This window comes from Saccopteryx bilineata, chromosome 4, assembly GCF_036850765.1.
Source record: "Saccopteryx bilineata isolate mSacBil1 chromosome 4, mSacBil1_pri_phased_curated, whole genome shotgun sequence".
In the NCBI taxonomy this organism is placed as follows: domain Eukaryota; kingdom Metazoa; phylum Chordata; class Mammalia; order Chiroptera; family Emballonuridae; genus Saccopteryx; species Saccopteryx bilineata.
In genome coordinates this window covers 289,318,153-289,332,476 of record NC_089493.1, presented here as the reverse complement: position 1 = coordinate 289,332,476, position 14,324 = coordinate 289,318,153, and the positions used below count along the sequence as shown (strand labels likewise).

At 52.3% G+C, this 14,324-nt stretch overlaps 1 protein-coding gene and 1 pseudogene across 1 annotated transcript; both read right to left on the bottom strand.

Annotated features, from left to right (window-relative positions):
- Nucleotides 1–255: 255 nt before the first annotated feature.
- Nucleotides 256–725, bottom strand: LOC136336571 (small ribosomal subunit protein eS26). The gene has a single exon (XM_066278369.1). The coding sequence runs from the start codon at nucleotides 723–725 to the stop codon at nucleotides 339–341; it is 387 nt and encodes a 128-aa protein (XP_066134466.1). The 3' UTR covers nucleotides 256–338.
- A 12,093-nt stretch (nucleotides 726–12,818) lies between these two features.
- On the bottom strand, nucleotides 12,819–14,093 carry LOC136335739 (large ribosomal subunit protein uL10-like; annotated as a pseudogene).
- Between the last annotated feature and the right edge of the window lie 231 nt (nucleotides 14,094–14,324).

The following is a 14,324-nucleotide window of genomic DNA, read 5'->3' as shown; positions in this document are numbered from 1 at the left end:
CCTTGGCCACTCACCTCTGCCTCTGGACACCACTTCGGGTCAAAGCCACAGGGGCCAAGGGGCGGGACCTGCGCTTTAAGTCGTGCGTGGCGCAGCTATGTTGGAATCTGGCAGCCGTGACCGAGTCTGCGGGATACATATGTGACCTTTCAGAGTATCCCCTTGATTCTGTTCCCCATTGTGGAATTCTTCGCACCCAACAATTTTCCAACCTGGAATATAGAAAAAAAAAAAAGGCTTTTAGCAATAAGTAACTTTTTTTTTTTTTTTTATAAAGTCAAATTTCCATTTTATTTTTTTCCAGAGAACTTTTCTTCAGTCGTTAAGGACTTAACTCTTTACATGGGCTTTGGTGGAGGGCGTGGGGCAGCACCCGCAGGTCTAAACCGGGGTGGGGGTGTTCGGTCCTTCCGGGCTTCACGAGAACGATTCCTGACTACCTTACTGTGAATGGCACAACTCACACAGTAATGTAGTTTCACATACAGCTTGGGAAGCACGTAGGCGTCAAAGACGCTCGCTTCGGAAATGTCCCGAACGGCTGCGGCTTCTACTATGTTTCGAATGACGAACTTCTTAATGGCCTTATCCTTGGGTACGCACCGGGCACAGTTGGTGCAGCGAATAGGCTGCACATGGCCGCGGCCTTTTTTAGCACGACCGTTGTTCCTTCTTTTCTTGGTCATTTCGGAAGCAAGGACACGAAAGAAGACCCGGCGCCCCATGCGGCTCTCTTATATAGGGCGAGATCCCTACGCTCACACCGAAGAAACCTCAGTTGACGAAACGCCAAGAATGGCAATCCCATTCTACTTAAGTTTTCTTTATTATTCAGTGTTTTCGCTAAAATCTAGCGGGAAGGCACTTCCCAAGTTTACTTATTGACGGCACAAGCGGACCATGGGACTATTTTCCTATTGGCAGAAGAAAACTAGAGTTATCAGCAATAAGTAACTTTAAAGGCTCTTAGCATAAGTAACTTCATTTAGCTTTTCTTCCATCTTAAACTCCAAGTAACCTCAGAACTTAGGTTGAAAATTCCCTACCCCCAGCCTTGAAGTTAGTTTTGCCAAATTGCAGATGTGTCAGGGGTGGGTAGTAAATCCTAAGATGTTTAGAAATGTTTTTGTTAAGCATGCGAAACATTTATCACTACTGTGTTATCATCTTCAAAGCTTATGGTCTTAATGTGTAGAAATATTTTTTCTTTAAGTTAATTTTATAAATAAACATTGTAACGAGACAGTAAGATTTAATGAGCTTATAAGCGAAATTAGTGACTATGCTTTATTGCTCTTGTACCATACTTCACTGAGCTCCCCCTCCTTCCCGCCCCAACCAGTATGTGATTTTGTCTTTAAAACCCAGTTTGGGGCCACATGATTTGACTGACTTAGGTCTCCACGAGGTCGCTGGCTTTGAATAAAAGACTCCTTTTAAATTTAAACTTTAGTGTGGAGAACATCTGTATGCTCTCACTGGTTTCACTACAACACAGCCTTGTGTTAAATTTTGGCAAATGACCTTTGAGGGGGCCAGACACTTCCACCAGAGGCCTTGGTGAGGGATTCCGGCAGTGAGAGTCCCTGTAAAACGGGCAGTGTTGGAGAAAGATGACAGAGCCCAGCAAGGCCCCACCCAGGTCCCCCACTCAGGTCCCTCACTCAGGTATTCCCACCAAGATATCCTCACCCAGGTCCCCACCCCGAGTCTCCCCACCCAGGTCCTCACACTGGATCTCCCCACCCAGGTCCCCACCCAGGTCCTCACACTGGATCTCCCCACCCGGGTCCCCACCCAGGTCCTCACACTGAATCTCACCACCTGGGTCCCAACATAAGATCTCCTCACCCAGGTCCCCACCCGGGTCCCCACACAGGATCTCCCCACCTGGGTCCCCACCTAGGTCCTCACACTGGATCTCCCCACCTGGGTCCCCACACAGGATCTCCCCACCTGGGTCCCCACACAGGATCTCCTCACCCGGGTCCCCACACAGGATCTCCCCACCTGGGTCCCCACACAGGATCTCCTCACCCGGGTCCCCACCCAAGTCCTCACACTGGATCTCCCCACCCGGGTCCCCACCCAGGTCCTCACACTGGATTTCCCCACCCGGGTCCCCACCCAGGTCCTCACACTGGATCTCCCCACCCGGGTCCCCACCCAAGTCCTCACACTGGATCTCCCCACCCGGGTCCCCACCCAAGTCCTCACACTGGATCTCCCCACCCGGGTCCCCACATAAGATCTCCTCACCCAGGTCCCCACCCAGGTCCTCACACTGGATCTCGCCACCCAAGTCCCCACTCCAAGTCTCCCCACCCGGGTCCCCACCCCAGGTCTCCCCACCCAGGTCCTCACACAGGATCTCCCCACCTGAGTCCCCACCCCAAGTCTCCCCACCCAGGTCCTCACACAGGATCTCCCCACCCGGGTCCCCACCCCAAGTCTCCCCACCCAGGTCCTCACACAGGATCTCCCCACCCGAGTCCCCACCCAGGTCCCACACTGAATCTCCCCACACCAGGTCTCTTCACCCCACGTTGCATCTTTGATAGCAGAGCAGTAGACACTCCTCTTTTCCCCTAAAGGGGTGTTTTAGAAACCTGAGTGAGCTACAGAATTATTGCTCACAATTAATTTTTGGAAGTTCTGCCTCAGAGACATCAGGCACTCGAATGTGCAATGTTTACATGCTGGACAGGTGGGTGACAGTAGGCAAAGCTTCTCTTCCAATAATACTCAGTCTAAGGACTTCAGGTGATGTCCCTAAGGGTCTGTCTGGAGGATCCGGACACTGAGGAGGTGGAGTGGGAGATCAGGCTTGTGGGCGAGGGGAGTGTGGCTTGGGGACAGAATAGCCTAGTCAGGCACAAGAAGAGGAGCTGTGGCATTTGCAGCAGCGAAGCCTGGTCTCCCCGTGACCCAGATCCCATCCTGCCCACCACTGTCTACCACAGTGTCGACGGTGATCTGACCTACAGGGGACCTGGGCAACATCTGGATGCATTTCTGTTCCTCACGACTGGGGTGCTACTGGCATCTAGTGGGTGGAGGCTGGGGTGCTGCTTAACACCCACAGGCCCAGGGTGGCCTCACCACTGTCCTGTCCTGAGTCCCTCTATGTCCCCACCTGTTGACGTGTACTCATGTGTGGCTTCCCTCCCTCGGCCTGGCCGAGGTCAGGGATGTGCATGTGGCAAAGTCCCACTTTCTGGGAGTCCCTGTCTGATGGGGGCAGACGCCAACAGCAGTGCACTGTGGAAAATGCTCTCCACTCTGCCTGGAGGACCCCGAGCAAGGCCTAGGGCCAAGGTATGTGGGGCTGGACCTTGGAGGAGGGTCCCAGAAGTCCTGTCAGGACAGAATTTGATTTTACAGTTCACCTGTACCCCAAAAAGGCGCTTTTTAAGAACTTTCTACTAACATCTATTTCACTGGAAAACAGAAGCCCTGTGAGGTGCTGTGTTGGATAGTGTTTGCGGTCAACTGGTGTCCCATGCTGCCTGGCTCTCGCCTCTAGGTGGCGCCACAGGCCCATGCTGTCACCACCGCGGGTTCTGATGGCTGTCAGCCCATCGGCAGTCAAACCCAGGACCCCTGACTCTTCTACACATTCCAAGCTTCTGTTATCTGGTGACATCTAGGGGTATTTACTGTGTTAGAAATAAAAACGGACATATCTGGTACGTTTATACCTTTCACTTAAAACCAACAGTAATAACTCCACTACATGTGAACATTACATTTTAACGACAGACAACTATATTTTCTCTTAACAAATTTAGAGGCATCATTTTACATTTGTGTAGATCTCTTAAAGGAAGAGTTTCTTGCCTGACCAGGCAGTGGCACAGTGGGTAGAGTGTCAGACTGGGATGCGGAGGACCCAGGCTTGAGACCCCGAGGTCGCCAGCTTGAGTGCGGGCTCATCTGGTTTGATCAAAAAGCTCACCAGCTTGGACCCAAGGTCGCTGGTTACAGCAAAGGGGTTACTCGGTTTGCTGTAGACCCCTGATCAAGGCACGTATGAGAAAGCAATCAATGAACAACTAAGGAGCCTCAAAAAAGAATTGATGCTTCTCATCTCTCTCCCTTCCTGTCTGTCTGTCCCTCTCACTGTCACAAAAAAGAAAAAACAAACCAAAAACCAAAAAACAACCACAATGAGTGAGGAAGAGTTTCTCTGCTCTGTTCTGCCTTTGGTCTGTCACCATGTTGGCTGTCATGTGGCCTTGGGAACACCGTACACTTTGAAGAGATGGGAGTTCGGTCCTTTGAAAATCATTTCGGCTCTGTAGACCTCACTCTCTTAGACCCACCTTGAGAACCAAGCATGGCTATCTCCTGCCCGTGTTTGGTGTTCTGTCCACATTGATTTTATACCTTTTGACTCCTTTTGTTGAAAACAAGGAGGGTCAGATGTAAAATATTTTATATAATTTTTTTATTATTATTCATTTTAGAAAGGAGAGAGAGAGAGAGAAGGGGGAGGAGCAGGAAGCATCAACTCCCATATGTGCCTTGACCAGGCAAGCCCAGGGTTTCGAACCGGCGACCTCAGCATTTCCAGGTCGACGCTTTATCCACTGCGCCACCACAGGTCAGGCCTATTTTATATAATTTTATGAGGAGAAATGAGCTTGCAGAAATTGGATTTATCATCAAGGGTACTCTGGGCATTAAGAAGCTGTCCCTTCAGGCTGAGACCCAGGTCATTCAGGGTCCCCAGAAAACGCTGTCTTGAGAAACCCCGGAAGGAATCGCAGGCGAGTTGGGCTGATGTGGGAGCTGGTCCCCACGTTCTGCAGAAACTCTGGGTGAGGGGGACCGTGAATGCGTCTGTGTGAGGGACTCGGCAGGTCCCTTGCAGGGTCTTGGCCCTTTGGGGAGAGGCTGCACTGGTATGAGTAGGACGGAATCTTCCTACTTTTTAAAAATAATTAATAGACTTATTGTTTAGAGAAGTTTTAGGTTGACAGAAAAATTGAACGAAAAGCCATGTTTTCCCTTATTCTCCCTGCCTCCCCCCCCCCCCCCCCCCCACTGCTAACCTCTTGTACACTGTGGTGCATTTGTCATGATTAAGATCCGACACAGACAGCGTTAATAACTAAAGTTAGCACTTTATCCAGATTTCCTTAGTTTTTGCCCAGGGTCCTCTTTCTGTCCCAGGATCCACGTGATGTCTGGTCCTCGCGTCTCCTCTGGGCTGGGACCACGTCTCCTGGCCTTGACTGTTCTGAGGTGTGCCGGCCGGGGGCCCCTTGGGTTTGTCCAATGTTCTTCTCAAGGTTAGGTGGGGAACGGTGACTGCTTCCTGGACCGTGACCCTCTGTAGGTCTCGCTTCCCTCCCCTCGCCCCAGATGGAGTGGGACTGTGTGTGTGTGTGTGGGGGGGGCAGTGGGGAGCCTTTGTGTCCTTGAAAGGAGAGGGAGGGAGCAGATGAGCGAGTAAAGGGACAGTAGCCCCGGGCTGGGGTGTCGGAGAAGTAGCAACAACAAAGTAAGGCTGAGTGACACGGAGCCTGACACCCTCAAGCATCTGGTGGGAGCCCCTGGTGGGAGTGCCTAGTGAGTGAATCTGGCTAGAAGCACCTGGAGGGAGCACCTGGTGGGAGCCCCTGGTGGGAGCCCCCCGTGGGAGTGCCTAGTGAGTGAATCTGGCTGGAAGCACCTGGAGGGAGCACCTGGGGGGAGCCCCTGGTGGGAGCCCCTGGTGGGAGTGCCTAGTGAGTGAATCTGGCTAGAAGCACCTGGAGGGAGCAACTGGAGGGAGCACCTGGGGGGAGCCCCTGGTGGGAGTGCCTAGTGAGTGAATCTGGCTAGAAGCACCTGGAGGGAGCACCTGGAGGGAGCACCTGGTGGGGAGCCCCTGGTGGGAGTGCCTAGTGAGTGAATCTGGCTAGAAGCACCTGGAGGGAGCACCTGGTGGGAGCCCCTGGCGGGTGGATCTGGCTGGGAGCATCTGCTAAGAGCACCTGGCAGGGAGCCCCTGGAGAGAACCTCTAGAGCCCCTCCCGGCTTGGGGCCTCTCCTCAGCGGGAGCAGAGGCTCTGCTTTGTCAAGGGCTGTGCAGTCCCTGGTGGCCAGGCTCTGTCTAGGGAGCACGACCCTGCAGGCCTCAGCCCACGGCCCCCCTGCCCAGCCGGCCTGCCGTCTCCCCCTGGGCTTGCTCCTCAGGTAAGCCAGTGGGAACTTGCGTTCAGGCCTTCATCTCCCCAGACTCCTTTGACTTTTCTAGGGGGCTTCGTTCTGGCCGTTGGAGTTTCTCAGGCCTTGAGGTGTTGCTTTCACCTGCTTTAGCTCTCAGGACCCAAGTGAGGGTTGAGGACCCTGAGTCTGCCGGGGCAGGGGGACCAGCAGAGGGTGGCCCTGCCCACAGCCCACTGCTGGTCTGGGGTGACTGGCTCCTGAGGAGGTCTGGGCTCTGCAGGAGCAGGCAGGACGGGCAGGATGGGAGAGGGGAGACTGTGCGTGTACAGGGACGAGGTGACACTCAGGCTGAGTGGCTTGAATTGGACTTGGAGGTAGAGGAGGTGCTGGGAGGTCCGAAACGTTGGAAACCCACTTCCAGGCCGTCCTTTTCCCCAGCTTAGCACTTGGATGGGAGTGGCCCGGGACCCCGTGCCATCTGGGCCTCATATCGCTGCTCCTGGTCCAGCTGGTTTGTGAAAGAGCCTGTTTCCTTCCCAGAAAGGGTGCATTTGTCTCCACTCTCTACTGACACATCTTTAGCTGAGTGATGGTGGAGGTTCCTGGCTTTTAATAGTCGTTCTTAATGAGCCTCTATTTCCCGTTGTCCCTCCGACGTGGGCTGATGGACAGTTTTATACCCCCGTCTGCAGGATCTGCAGCTGGGGCACCTTCGTGGGCCGGGTGGGATGTGACCAGAGTGGTTCTTGTGCATTTGGTGACAGTGTGTCTTGACCCTTCATTTCTCTCAAGTGACAGCTTGTTCCAGACTCTTGCCTTTCTGCCCTGCTTGCCCCATGGCCTCCCGGCTGAAGTTTCCTCAGCACCGAAAGCAGTCACAGAGCCCTGCTTCCCAGAAGTGGAACTTCTGTGATTTGTCCTCAGAAAAGCAAACCAAATGCTGAGTGGGGATCGTGTGGATGGCTTCATCTATGGCCGAATTGCCTGATATTCCCATTTCAACATCCACATACCTCCTTTCTTTCCCCCTGCGGGGGGGGGGGGGGCTTTCTGTACATGACAAGGGCCACCATCCACTGCCTGCCAGCTCCCAGCTCTCTGTGTAAGACACAGGGGGAGTGAGGGATGGGACAGCAGGGTGGCCCCTGCTCACTGTGCACCCACGCGCCTCCTGGGCCTGGTTGGCAGCTGGGCTCACAAGTGGCCTGGTGTTTCAGGCAGGGGTCCATACTTTTTTGGAAGGGAAGAGAAATTTATTCACTTTATTCTAAGTGGGAGAAAGCCCAGCACGTCAGGACAGAAATCTTGACTTTTGTTATTGTCACAATAACTTATCAGTTTTCCTAAACATAACCACGGTTTCGTCGAAAGGGTGAACCAAGGAGAGATTAGGTGCTGGAGGCGAAGGGCAAGCTGGCTGCCACCAGCAGGAGTTCAGTATCCTCGGTTTGGCTGGGGATCCGGGAAAAGTTTCAGTCGGGAGATGTTCTTGTGACCGTCACTGACTTTACATGGGCTCTGCTAGCGCCTGGTCTTAGAGGGGAGAGCCGAGTGAGTCCACCCAACAGCGACCCCTGTTGGCCCAGGAGGACTTGGTCACAGTGCTGGGTAATGGGGTGAATGTGTCACCAGGATTTGCCACCCCAACATATATTCCTTTGGCATCAGAATTATTTTGAGCCAAAGGCAATTGAGAATCAACAGGTGAAGGAAGAAACCTTTGTGCAGCTTGTCTGGTCTGACTAAAAGCAGCAACTTCTGGGAAACCAGCCTGCTGTGAATTCCTTCACTGGTGCAGCCCACTCCCAGTGAGAGATGGGGGGGGGACACCTACCTCAGATCCCTTCTCTGGGGGGGTTTTCCGGCCCTGAAGGAGATGGAGAGACCACCCACACCTGCAGAGGCAAGCGTTACCCCAAACTTTCCTGTGTCTCTGGTCTCCGAGAACTTACTTGGTTTTCCTAAAGAAATCTGTTTGTTCTTCCCACAGGAACCTTCTCCCCCTTCCTGACCCCTACTGATGTATGTGATAAGCAGCCCGTTGAGACCGTTTCCTCAGCCAGCTACTTTTGTTGGCTACCGCGTGCCCATGAACAGACATTTTCCCTCTGTTGAACTGTTGTTTTTCTGTTTAATCCCCGGGCTGCAGCCACTGAACCTAAGAGGGCAGATGGCAGGGTGTCTCTTCCCCTGCCACGGCCTTTCACCACGGACCCTCCTGGACCTGGGTGATGGGATCGGGGGTGGGGGTGGGGGGTGAGGGGCTGACTCTGACACCCTCCTCGCCCTCCATCTGTCCCTCGTCCCCGTATGGGTGACACCACGCTCCTAAGGCTCACCGGAATGAGTCGAAAGGTCAAGGTTGCTCACGATGCCCTTGGAAGACAAATGATGGCTTTTCATCAGGGAAAAAAAAATATTATCATGCTGTGAAGGTGAGTGAGATAAAGCGGTCCCCAGGGAAGGCAAGAGGGGACCTGTGGAGAAAGGACAGGGCATGTACTTCCTTGGGGCAGGTGACTTGGGTAGCAACAGAAATTGGGAAAAAATTGTTTTTTTAAAAAATTAGCCTATTTTTTTTGTTTTTGGTATTAAATGGATTAAAATACCCCATGTAGGAAATGAAGGGGGGTTTTGCTGTGTGCTCCCCAATTGCACCCAAACTTGTCAGCTCCTTGGAACTCAGAGAGAACCGTGGGTCCACCGGCTTCGTGGCCTGGGCCATCGGGTGGTACAAGGCTCAGTCCGCTCGGGCCAGCCCCTGACGCTGGGAGGACCCGCGGGCAGCCCTGCATACACGCAGCCTCCGAGAGCTCCTGCTGGCCGCCATGTTCCATGCCTACGGGGCGGAGGGGGGCGGGCATGACTTGGAATGTTTATCATCAGAAACTTCATTTTTAGGCTGCTCGTGTGAGGGATCAGACTCGTATTTTCATGTAGATAGAGAAAAACATGGTTTCTGAATTCTGGTTTGGGTAGCTCCTTTTAAATCAGACTGGCTTTTCAGGGAGAGACACTTTAGATTTAAAATGCAAAGGATTTATAACATGACTCTCTAACGTCTCGTGTGCTTCGAATGCATCTGTTGAGAATTACGTGGGCCTTGCTTTTGTGGAAATGAGTCCAAATTGCCTGTATATCCCGGGCAGAAAATTAAAGAAATGGCCCGTTTTGCAGGGAACAGACTCAATGTCTCAACTTTGAAATGGTAGAGGCATCTTTTGCATTTGACATTTGCCACTATTCTAAGTTTACTGGTGGTATCTGCTACTGCTCTGTACGGTCTGGCTCGAGCAGTCACCTTTCCTCCCTTCGAGGGTGCTGCTCGGCTCTTCAGATCCTTTCCGGGAATGAAGGTTGCGGGGGGCTTGTATTTTGATGCTTTGGCAACACCGGCAGCTGCTCTACTGGCTCGAGCTGTCCGCCTGGCCTCCGGGTCATTCCTTATGCTCTGTGATAATCGGGACCCTTTTCTTCTCAGGAGAAAATATAATATGCTGGATATTATGTTCTTTGATCAAATACCCTTAGCAAAGGGATACCCAGGAGAATGTGAAAAGGCTGGGATCGCCCCTCTCACCTGTTTTCAAACATTTACCAAAGGTCGCTGCCCCCTTAGTCAGCTTGCAATCTTCCAGGGTGTGGACAGTGCTGGTGGGGCCCTGCCAGCTGCTCCCTGAGCACCAGGGGTCTTACCCACATCCAGATCCGGGGGGGGGGGAGGCATCGCCCAGATCCTCTGCATTTCAAGGGCTCAAGAAAGATGAGTGGAAACAACCAAAAGACAAACACTTCAATTAAAAAATGCACCAAGGACTTGCACAGCCGTTTCACCAAAGAAGATAGACAATGGCCAACAAGCACCTGAAAAGATGCTCAGCACGTGCAAATCAAAACCACCACAAGATACCACTTCATAAGTACTATGATACTATGATGATTACAACACAAAATACAAAGTAGCCAATGTTGGTGAGGGCATGGAGACATGCACCTGGTTCATGGCTGGCCGAGCAGCCACTGCGGAGAACAACCTGGCAGTGCCTCACAGCGTTAAGCGTAGAATTACTATATGACCCAGTAATTCCGCTTTTAGGTAAACACCGGAGAGAACGGAAGCAGGGACTCAGGCAGAGACTTGTGTGCCCGTGTTCGGTTCGGCATTATCGACAGTCGCCCGGAACAGACATAACCCATGTGTCCATAGATGAATGAATGCATAAACGGATAGACACAACCTGGTCGGTCCATCCAATGGAATATGGAATAGTATTCAGCCAGGAGAAGAAGGAAGCTCTGACCCAGGCTACGGTGTGGACGGCCCTTGAAAACGTTATTCAGAAGGAAATAATCCAGACACAAAGGCGCACACATGTGCATGGCTGTGGGGATATGAAATGTCCAGAACAGGCACATCCATGGGGATGGAAGTATATTAGTGGTTGCCAGAACCTGGGGGAAGGGGGAGGGGAGAAGGAGGGGAAGTGATTGTTAATGGGTACTGGGTTTCATTTTGGGGTGGTGCAAATATTGGGAACTAGATAGATGTGGTCATTACCAAGAAGTGGTATTAACACATCAGAGAAGAGCAAACCGCCTTCCCTACCTTTGTCTGAGTGACGATGGTAATGGGGGTAGTGTCCCGGGTGACAGTGTATGGCTTTGAGGGGCCGAGTCAAGAATTTGCCTCCGCCTGTGCCTCCTTCCCACCCGGTGCCACAGACCGAGAGTTGTTAACTGAGGTTCAGCGGGGACCCCACCCTCCCCAGGCCAGGAGGCGGGTGGGTCACACGGACACAAGCGCATCTTGGCTTGTTTGTCAAGGATGTTTCTCGCAATGGCAAGGGACGCAGAGGTCCAGAGCCACACTGCAGCTCCAGGGTTCCGCACGCAGCCCTGGTCTCGCCAGGTTCGGCTGGGGCGAGCGCTGAGAGGCTGCTAGACATCTTCCCAGCAGAATCCCTGGAGAATTCTAAATTTCAGTCGCACTCTTTAAATTTTCATTAAGAGCTTTCACCCGGAGAAAATGATGGATTAGATTTTATTGTTGGAAAGGAGCCAGATAAAATTAGATGCCTGTTAGTCCCCACCACCCACCCCTCACTCCTCCGCTCTGCTCTAAGCCGTCACTTCTCTCTGCGCTCCTGGCGAACAGGCTCCCGCGGCTGTTTATCCGTTACAGTCGGTGATGTGCTCCTCTCTCCTTCCAGCCTCTCTGCTTTTATTGCACGTGTGATTTTGCTTTTGTTCCAGCTTTCCAGTTAGGATAGCTCTGGCCTTGGGCTCTGTGTAGGTGCGCGTGTGGTTTTTTGTTTTGTTTTTCTCATAAAGCTTGTTAGTTAGACTTTTACAGTTGTAAGCTGGTGGAACATTGTGCTGCACAAAAGAAATTAATCTGACTCCTTGTCTACCTCTTCTTTTTTTCTTTATTCATTTTTAGAGAGGAGAGAGAGAGGGAGAGAGAGAGACAGAGAGAGAGAGAAGGGGGGAGGAGCTGGAAGCATCAACTCCCATATGTGCCTTGACCAGGCAAGCCCAGCGTTGGTTTCGAACCAGCGACCTCAGCATTTCCAGGTCAACACGTTATCCACTGTGCCACCACAGGTCAAGCCCTTGTCTGTCTCTTGCCTCTTCCAAGTTCTCCCTCTTCTCGGCGAAGTCAACCCGCTGTCCCTTCATCTAAATAAGAATGTAGACTCCGCCTCCCAAGCAGCCATTTTTTGGCAAAGCCAGGTTCTGATAGGCAGCTATCTTGTGTGGACTGTGAACTTTAAAACCAGCTGTTATTTCTTATTGCATCGCTGCAAGAAAGGAAAGACCGCTCTGCATGAAAACTGGGGCTTAGACCTTTTGGGAGAGACTGCCAAAGGTGGTCATCGGCTGCAGAGGTTGCAAGAGCGGCCGATGTCTGCGTGTTTCATATGAGGGCTGGCGGCGTCTTTACATTAAACTCCACGTGGAATTCAGCATAGACCTTGAGCAAATTTCAGACAGCCTCACCCCCCACACATTGCAGCATCTTAAATTCGTCGCGTTTAGAGATGGGCATTACAGAGGCAGGAGGAGCCCGCTTGGAGCAAAGGCGATTTTTGTTCTGTATTCAGACAGCGGGCAGACGCCCTTTCCAGGCAGACCCGAAGGGCATGCTCCCCTTGAGCTGAGAGGAATGTGCGGTCGGGGGGCACGTTGTGGTCCGATGACTCGGTCATAAACGAGCTGACTTGCCCAGGGATGGAAACCTCGATTCTCTCTGAGCCATTTTCTTCCTGTGGCATGTTTTGGCAGTCACTGTGGACCCATAGACACCCACCGAGAAGGCGTTGCTTCCACGCCCTCCCCAAATTTTAATGTTGTCCCAAAGGGTGTCCCTTGGCAGCTGAAGGAAAGTTTAACGGACAGTTCATTGGTTTCTTGATGCCACTGCCCAAATACCTTGGACATTTTGGGGATCAGGGGGCACTAGTGAAGCCCCAGAGGCGGGGGGCCCTGGACTGAGGAACTTGGCAAGTGATGTGTGGTCTGCCTGGCTGCCCCTTGGGCTCAGGATAAGAACTTGGACGTGATGGCCATTATTATTATTATTATTACTTACAAAGAAGTAGATTTTTATTTCCTTGTTTCACAAATAAAGCTGGCTGAGCTGGTTTGCTTTTTGGCGATCAGACGAAGAGACCAAATCCCATATCCTGTCCGACTTCTCTGACTCTTCCGTTGCCTCAGCCTTGGCTGGGGCTGTGGTAACAGCCAGAGCAGCAGCTGCAAAAGCAGGTGGACCAGCCAGGAAGACCTTGACCTTTTCAGCAAGTGACAAGGTGTAATCAGTTTCTACAGGCAAAGCTGGACCCGCTTGAACCCACTGCTGACAGAATGCGGTGCTGATGCAATAGCTGGGTAACCAATCCGCAGACAGACGCTGGCGACATGGTCGACGCCCTCCGGGAAGCGGGAATGCAGAGTTCCCTCGGTGATGACAAGTAGGATACTTTGGGGCTGTAGATGCCGTTGTCAAACACCTGCTGGATGATCATCCCAGAGGAAAAGGGGGAGGAGTTCAGCGTGGTCTAGCAGGGTGGCTTCATTGGCTCCCATTTTGTCTCCAGTCTTAGCCGCAGGTCACCCAGGATTTCAATGGCGCCCCTGGAGATTTTAGTGGTGATGCCGACAGCCTGGAAGAAGGAGGTCTTCTCGGGCCCCAGACCAGTGTTCTGGCTGGCACAGTGACTTTACACGGGGTAATGGCGCCAGCACGGGCTGCAGCTGACTCCTTATGGGTCATCAGCATGTCCCTGATCTCAGGGAGGTCCTGCTTGGTGAACACAAAGTCCACATTCTCCCGGATACGGGGCAACAGTTCCTCCAGAGCTGGGCTGCTTCCCAGTGTCCTCGATGGCGTGCACATCATGGTGCTCTTTCCTATCAGTACACAGCCTTCCTGCAGGGGGACGGGAGGAGTGGCTGCACCTGTTTGGAGTCCACATTAAAGCAATTTACATAATCATCCAGAAGTTGGATGTTTTTTTTTGTTGTTGTTTTTTAGAGAGAGAGAGAAGGACAGTCAGGGACAGATAGACAGGAAGGGAGAGAGCTGAGAAGCATTAACTCATAATTGTGGCACCTTAGTTGTTCGTTGATTGCTTTCTTATATGTGCCTTGACCAGGGGACTCCAGCCGAGCCAGTGACCCCTTGCTCAAGCCAGCAACCTTGGGCTTATATCTATAATCCCATGCTTAAGCTGGTGACCCTGCGTTCAAGCTGGTGACCCTGTGTTCAAGCCAGATGAGTCCATGCTCCAGCCGGCAACCTCAGTTTTTTGAGCCTGGGTTCTCAGCATCCCAGGCTGATGCTCCATCCACTGCGCCACCGTCTGGTCAGGAAGTTGGATAATCTTAAGGAAGTAGCTGGACTTTCAGGTTGCTCTGTTTTCCCTGGACATTATGACAGTGCTCAGAGATTGCCACACAGGGTTTAAAGATGATGTCATTGTCATGGGGACGCTTGGCGAGAGCCATGGCGGCCATTCTGACCGTTATTCTGTCGTCCACCTTGTTATCACTTGTGGGGCCAATGTTGGTGACGGGCTGTCCCGTTTGCTTGTTGGGTCAACTTGCTATCCATTCACTCTCTCCTGTTAGGAGGAGCCAGGCACAAAGCAGGAAGCAGTGAC